General features: G+C 39.1%; 1 protein-coding gene across 1 annotated transcript in view; it reads left to right on the forward strand.

Moving 5' to 3' along the window:
- LOC128248379 (vinculin-like) overlaps window positions 1–8,341 on the forward strand; it is a 149,095-nt gene that overhangs the window by 109,146 nt on the left and 31,608 nt on the right. Inside the window, exon 2 of the mRNA XM_052969644.1 lies at window positions 348–455. Coding sequence (XP_052825604.1) covers window positions 348–455 — 108 coding nt within the window. The remainder of the gene's footprint in view (window positions 1–347; window positions 456–8,341) is intronic.

Below are 8,341 nucleotides of genomic sequence, written 5' to 3' on the forward strand. Positions count from 1 at the left end.
ACACACACACACACATATATATATATGTATGCATGTGTACACACACACACATTAGTGTTTTTTATGCTTATTTATGAAAACAATTTAAAATTAAGCTGAAGGTTTACTCAATACCTTTACATTGACAGAGTCTTCAAAGTTTATATGTATGTATTATGTGTGTGTGTTAGTAGCATTTTGAACTGAAGAATTTAATGGAAATACGATGTTTTTATATCCATGACAAACTTTAGAACATCTGTCTCGGGCCTGATGCAATGACTTTTTTTGTGTATATTAAAGAATTTTTTCTGAATGTTCTTTTCTTGTATTTGCTTATTTGATAAACATTTTTCTTATTTTTTCAGGTTTCCAAACTTGTGATTCTACATGAAGAAGCTGAAGATGGCAACGCCATGCCTGATTTGGCTCGGCCAGTGCAAGCTGTCAAAATGGCTGTCGACAATTTGGTTAAGGTAATTTCAAACTTTTATGTCTAGCTGGTTAATATATAGTGATAAAATAGTCTTATAATACTATTTGTGTCCAGAACAAAATGGTTGGCAGGCTTTGGTTTTCGACTTCCAGCTCAAAGTGTTTAAGTTCAAATCCACTAAGGGTGCTTTATTATGTGCTTATACAGTACATACAGTAATATAAGATATGTCAAGCTAAGTAAAATTGTGGTCATCCATACATACAGATCATCATCATCATCATCATCGTTTAACGTCTGTTTTCCATGCTGGCATGGGTTGGACAGTTTGACTGGGAGTCTGGGAAGCCAGGAGGCTGTACCAGGCCCCAATCTGATCTGGCAGTGTTTCTACAGCTGGATGCCCTTCCTAATGCCAACCACTCCGAGAGTGTAATGGATGATTTTTACATGCCACCAGCACAGGGGCCAGAGGAGCTGGCATTGACCATGATTGGATGGTGCTTTTTATGTGCTACCGGCACAGAAGCCAGTCAAAGTGACATTGGCATCGGCCATGTTCGGATAGTGCTTTTTATGTGCTACCAGCACGAGGATCTCAACTACAATTTCCATTTGATTTAATTTTCATATTGCTGTTGATGTTGATGTACATGACTCAGTAGGTCTCCTCAAGCATGGCATGTTGCCCTACGATCCAAAGGTATGTCCAACATTTCTCTCAGGGCACACATGCATCATACAATCTACCTTTCACTCTGAGCGAGAGGCCCTTTGTCACCAGTAGAGTTAGGAGCTTTCTGAACTTTGCCCAGGCTATTCTTATTCTAGTGGCAATGCTCTCTGAGCATCCACCCCCCACTACAGACTTGGTCACCTAGGTAGTGGAAGTTATCAACTACTTATAGTTTCTCCCCCTGTCATGTGATGGGATCTCTTTTCTGAGCATCTGTGGTGTTTATTGCCCCTGTGCAACTGCTGCACGTGAAAGCTATCTTCCCGGTTAATCTTCCTTTGATGTTGCTACACCACTTATGTATCGATAGCTCACACTGGGTACATCTTATGGAGTTTCTACCTACACCTTTTCTACAGATCGAGCAGGGCCACCTACCTGAAGAGGTGTGTGATGTGTTCACTTTCCTACTTACTAGGACTTTGGTCTTTGTAACATTGACTCTAAGGCCCTTTGATTCTAAACCTTGCTTCCACACTTGAAGTTTCTTCTCTAGTTCTGGTAGTGATTCTATGAGGGCCAGGTCATCAGGATATAGGAGTTCCCAGGGGCAGCCTGTCTTGAATTCCTCTGTTATTGCCTGGAATAACAGAATTCTTCACTATACTCATTTCCAATCCTAACCCTACTAATGGCATCTCTGTATAGGGCCTGTACAGCCCTTATTAACCATTAGTCACTCCCCAGTTTCTGCATTGCCCACCAGTTAAGGGATCGGAGGACCCTGTCAAAGGCTTTCTTCAAGTCCACAAAAGCCAAATATAGGAGTTTATCTTTGGCTAGGTATTTCTCCTGCAGTTGCTGTACCAGGTATATAGCATCAGTGGTGCTTCTATCTGCCACAAAACCGAACTGCATCTCATCTAAGCAGACTCTCTTTAATTAGTTGAGCTATGACCCTCTCCGTGACCTTCATCACCTGACCTAGCAGTTTGATACCCCTGTAGTTAGTTCTGTCTAAAGCACCACCTTTACCTTTGTAGCAGTTGACTATGGTGCTGCTACGCCTGTCATTGGGTGTGACTCCATCATGAACTACCTGGTTTACAATACGGATGATTAGGCCATAGCCCACACCACCAGATATTTTAAGCATCTCAGCGATGATTCCTGATGGGCCGGAGGCCTTTTCCTGGCTTCATATCCTTAATTGCTTTATCTACCAGGGTGCTGTCTATTTGGATAGCTTGTCCCTCTACTGGGTCAACATTTGGCAGGCTCTCCTACTCCCATTCATTCTCTATGTTCAGCAGTCTTTCATAATGGCTTCTCCAAGCCTCTTTCTTTTCAGAATCATTAAATGCAAGTGTGCCATCATATATGCGGACACATTTCTCTCCTGTGACATCACAATCTTCTCTCACACACTGTCTTGCAATCTGGAAAACTTCAGTTCTTTTGTCCTCATGTCGCTGGACATTGGCAAGCTTCTTCTTTTCTGCTTTGCCCTTGGCTTTGTATACCTGTTGCCCAGCCTCCCTTTTGGCTATATGGTATGGTTCCCTGCTACCCCCACTCTTCCAGGCTTTTCCAGCCTGTTTCTTTGCTCTGATGGCTTTATCTACCGTATTATTCCACCACCACGTTACTCTAGGTCTGGAAGGGACTTTGCACCATCCGCAGACATGGTCTCTGGCACTCAGTAAGCTGTCCTGTAGGAATTTCCAGCTACCTTCTATGTCCGAGGTCTGTAGCTTCTCCTCCCTCTCATCAAATTTCTTGATGAGGATGTCCCTAAATCTCTGACCATGTGAAGGGTTTTTTAGCTTCCAAATCCTTCTCTTCTGGATTGGTCTGCTTCTTGGCATCCTCTTGGTCTTAAGTCAAAAGTCACTAATGATTAGTCTATGCTGGTGGGTGCATTCCTCACCTGGGAGTGTCTTTGTATACAAGAGCAATCCTGCGTCCTGCTGTCTGGTGAGGATGAAATCAATCTGGCTGGCACAGTCCCCTGATTGATAGGTTATCAGGTGGCTGTCTGGCTTCCTGAACTTAGTGTTGCAGATTAAAAGGTTACATGCATCACAGAACTCCAGTAGCCTAGTTCCCTCATCGTTCCAAGAACCAATACCATAGCCCCCGTGTACACCAGTGAAGATACTGTATTTCTGCCCAACATGCCCATTAAAATCTGCAGCCACAAAGGTGAGGTCATTGCCACTTGTCTTTGAGGTAACCTGTAGAAGGTTATCATAAAAATGGTCCTTCTGATCATTTGGTAGCCCCGCTTGTGGGGCGTAGGAAGAGATAATTGTAGCTGTGCTGTTCTGCAGGACTAACCTGAGCTTAAGCACTCTATCGCATACCCTGACAACCTCTATGACCTTATCCACCCATTTCTCCGCAAGGAGTATGCCTACACACCCTACTCCATCCATGTTACCTTGCCAGAAGTCTTTATACCTATGTGCCTTGCCTGTGAGGACCCTAGCTGAAGCTCCTCTCCATCTTACCTCTTGTATGCAGCATACATCAACCTGTCTCCTTTCAAGCATCTCTACAATCTCACTAGACCTACCTTTCAGTGTGCCTACATTAACAGTGCCAACTCTGAAAACTGGGAAGGGAACGTGGGATGAGGCTTGGGGAGGAGAGATGTTATTCAGTGCCTGACAGATATGTCCTCTTACTCCCTCTCCCAGTTGAGAGATCATTGTCTTGCAGGTGCTAATGCCATGTAAAATGCATTCATGCCAGTGTCACATACAATACACTTGCGCTGGTGCCATGTAAAAAGCACCCTTACTAGTGGCATGTAAAAAAGCACCCAACATACTTTGTAAAGTGGTTGGCATTAGGAAGGGCATCCACTTGTAGAAACCAGGCCAAAACAGACAATTGGAGCCTAGACAGATCTCCAGCTGTCCAGTTCCTGTCAAACCATCAAACCATCCAACCCATGGATGTTGAATGATGAAGGTGATGATAATGATAACACAGTTGTTTGTATCCCAGCTTACCTTGCTGTTGAGGCTAGGTATTAGATCATCAGGGAATGTTATCTGAAATAAACCAGTTCTACTCCTGGAGAGTTTACTTTCTTGTCTGTCTAATGCCAAGAAACTGAAGCTGAGCATTAGTTCTTAAAAGCTTTCTGTAGGTGATATATGTACATTTTTATATTTGTTGTCTCTTAGGTTTGGAAATCATTCAGTGTTTAGGGAATTAGGCTGGGTCTTTGAAAAACAGTTATTTGACTTAGTTGGAGATTAGCTATAAAACTTCAGGGGAACATTACCTGTAGGAAACACATGTCTAGCATCTCATTAATACATCAGAACACTAAAACATTAATATTCCACTGTTGGCTTCTGGCAAGACCCTTTATTCTGTTTCGCTTAACTACATATATTCTCTAACTCTTCATAAAAACCATACAAATCCAATACTTGACTCAGTCCAACAGAAATTCACAGAAATTAGCCAAGTGTAAGTAAGCTAACGTCTCATCTGAAAGTATATTGAGCTTCTAATTCTGAATATCTTTTGCTTATTCAACAAATTAAATCCCTTCCTCTAAAAATGTGTAACTTGTAAGTTTTTATTGATATTTACTTTTCTGATCACAGAGGAATGGAAAAGTGATGGCAATAAGCTAGAACACTAAACTTAATTACCTAATTAATTGTTAACAGTTTCATTAGATAATTTGAGAAATGTGTCAATAAATGAGCCAACATTTTCCCAGCGGAGAAATATCAAGTTTAATACATCACTCTATTTTTATCCTTTAGTTGCTTTTTTTATTATTATTATTATTATTATTATTATTATTATTATTATTATTATTATTATTATTATTATTATTATTATTATTATTATTATTATTATTATTAGTAGTAGTAGTAGTAGTAGTAGTAGTAGTAGTAGTAGTAAGGTGGCAAGCTGGCAGAATTGTTAGCACGTCAGGCAAAGTGCTTAGTGGCATTTTGTCTGTCATTATGTTCTGAGCTCAAATGCTGCTGAGGTCAACTTTGTCTTTCATCCTTGCAGGGTTGGTAAAATAAGTACCAATTGAGCATTGGGGTCAATGTAATTGACCTACCCACTCCCTTGAACTTGCTAGCTTTGTATCAAAATTTGAAATCATCATCATCATCATTATTATTATTATTGTTATTATTATTATTATTGTTATTATTATCATTATCATTATCATTATCATCATCATCATCATCATCATCATCATTATTATTAAGGTGGCCAGCTGGCAGAATCATTAGTATGCTGGACGAAATGCTTAGTGGTATTTTGCCCATTGCTATGTTCTGAGTTCAAATTCTGCTGATGTCAACTTTCACTCTTTCGGGGTTGATAAATTAAGTACCAGTCAAGTACTGGGGTCAATGCAATCAATTATCCCGTCTCCAAAAATCCCAGGCATTGTGCCTATAGTAGAAAGGATTATTATTATTACTATAATAATAATTTATTATTGTTATTGAGGCAGAATCATTAGCCTGCTGGGTGAAATGCTTAGCAGCATTTCATTAGCCTTTACATTCTGAGTTCAAATTCCACCAAGGTTGACTTTGCCTTTCATCTTTTTGGGGTCAATAAATTAAGTACCAGTTGCGTACTGGGGTCAATCTAATCGTCTGGCCCCCGCCCCCAAAATTTCGGACCTGATTATTATTATCACCAGCTAAACACTGGGATTGATGTCATCAACTTAGACTTACTTTTGAAATTGTTGGCCTTGTACCAACATTTGAAACCATTAATAATAATAATAGTAATAATAATAATGTTGATGATAATGATAAGAATATTCTTTTCTACTATAGGTAAAAGCCTGAAATTTTGGGGCTGAGGACATGTCAGTGTCATTGACCCCATTGCTCACTGGTATTGTATTAACCCCAGAAGGATGAAAGGCAAAATTGGCCTCAGCAGAATTTGAAGTCAGAACATGAAGATAGATGAAATGCTGTTAAGCATCTGGTCCAGTGTGCTAACAATTCTGCTAGCTTGTTACCTTGATAATAATAATCCTTTCTGCTATAGGCACAAGACCTGAAATTTTGTGGGGACAGGGTCTAGTTGTTTATATCAATTCTAATGCTCCACTGGTACTTATTTTATCAACACCCAAAAGAATGAAAGATGAAGTTGACCATGATGGAATTTGAACTCAACATAAAGATGGATAAAATGTCATTAAACATTTTGCCAAGTGTGCTAATAGATCTGCTAGCTCACCACCTGAATAATAATAATAATAATAATAATAATAATAATAATCACAACAACAACAACAATCCTTTCTACTGGAAGTGCAAGGCCTCAAATTTGGTTGAAGGGATTAAGTCGATTACATCGACCTCAGTGCATAACTGGTACTTATTTAATTGATCCCAAAAGGATGAAAGGCAAAGTTGACCTCAGTGGAATTTTGACTCAGAATCTTGTGGCAGATGAAATACTGCTGAGCATTTTGCTCGGAGTGCTAATTATTCTGCCAGTTTGCCACATGAATGATAATAATAATAAATGCCTTGATGCAGTACCTGGCAGTGACTCTCATGGCTTTTGATCTTAACTGATTGGAAGTGTTATCATGTATATGTTTTGTCTTAGTATAAAAGATCGGCTACAGTAAATATCCACTCAATACCACAGAGTTGCTTGTCAGTTGCTAGACTATAACCAGTTGAGCATGTCCCTTAGCGGCTGATATGATCATCTCTGATCAAGAGCAGGAATAATGGGGGAGCATCATAGCCATGTGTTGAAAGGAATTCTTTAAGGTTTGAATAATTGCCCCCTGGAAGTATGGGTGTTTTGTTCATCATCCTTAAACAAACCTTATTCAAGGACCTTTTGAGTGGAATGGGCTAGTCGACCAGAATAAAATTCTAACTGGGCCCCACCTGCAAGGTCATGCACTGTTTATCTTGATATGAGATTATCATATGACACACATATGGTTTTGATGCATGTGTCTGGTGTACCCTAATCAGATGGTGGTCATGATGGGTATACTGGGCTTTGTATATTTGTACCCTAATGTCACTTTGATGGCAGGCCCTGCTCTCTCATTCAATAATAATAATAATATCATTTTTCTTAATTTGGCACACAGCCAGCAATTTTGAGGGAGGGGCAAGTCAGTTATACTGGTACCTCCCCTTCTTGTATTTGATAGGTACTTTATTTTATGAACCGTGTAAGGATGAATGACATAAAAAACCAGAAGAAATGCTGCTAAGCATTTTATCCAACTCGTTAAAAATTCTGCCAGCTCATCACTTTTCATAATAATAATAATAATAATAATAATAATAATTTTGGTATCAGGCCAACAATTTTGAGGGTAGGGAATTGGTTGATACAAGGATTAAATGGTGCATTATCAACCCTGGAGAGATGAAAGGTAAAGATAAGCTCAGTGGGATTTGAACTCAGAATGTAAAGTGCTTGAACAAATGTCCCAAGGCATTTTTTTCAATGCTGTAACAATTCTGCCAATTTGCCAACTTAATAACTGTTTTAGATTTTTGCACATGGCCTGCAGTTTTGTGGAGGAAGGAGTTAGTATTTGTTTATGCTATCAACCCCTGTGTGATGAAAGATAAAGTTGACCTTGTAAAGAAAAGTCATGACATTTTAACATTTAAGGAGAATGGAATTAGCAGTGTTGTTATGTTTCTTGATGAGAAGCACAACAACTATTCACTGTAAGTGACCATATATGTAGTTAAAATAGTTAAAATGTTGGTGTTAACTAACTATAGATGTGTGGTAAGTGGAGAAAATCAATGTTGGTCATGACAAAGGTATTGAGTATGGGAGACAGCTCTAAACTTCTTTCAGTCTAATTCTGACCTCCTCAGTGGTGCAAAGCAAGCTGTACTTTTGCCATGTGGAGCTCAATGAATCACTAAGTCAATATGCAAGAGTGTACTTTTGCTGATGTAGGAGAGCAGAATTGCTTAGACAAAATTAAGTCCAGCAGCTTAGATTGATAGCCATTACTGTTTGTCCTCCTCTCCTACCCTCTAAAACAATGAAATAAAACAAAAATATCCAAGTTAATCAATAAAAGTGATTAATTAGTCTAAGTGGTTTGACATCAGTTGAATGTGTACTTAATTTTTTTTATTGTTTCTTTGGAATGGAGTACATTGTTTACATTTTATTTGTGGGTGTGATGTAAGGAGCAGAGCTATATATATATATATATATAT

The sequence above is a fragment of the Octopus bimaculoides genome, chromosome 7, assembly GCF_001194135.2.
Source record: "Octopus bimaculoides isolate UCB-OBI-ISO-001 chromosome 7, ASM119413v2, whole genome shotgun sequence".
NCBI lineage: Eukaryota > Metazoa > Mollusca > Cephalopoda > Octopoda > Octopodidae > Octopus > Octopus bimaculoides.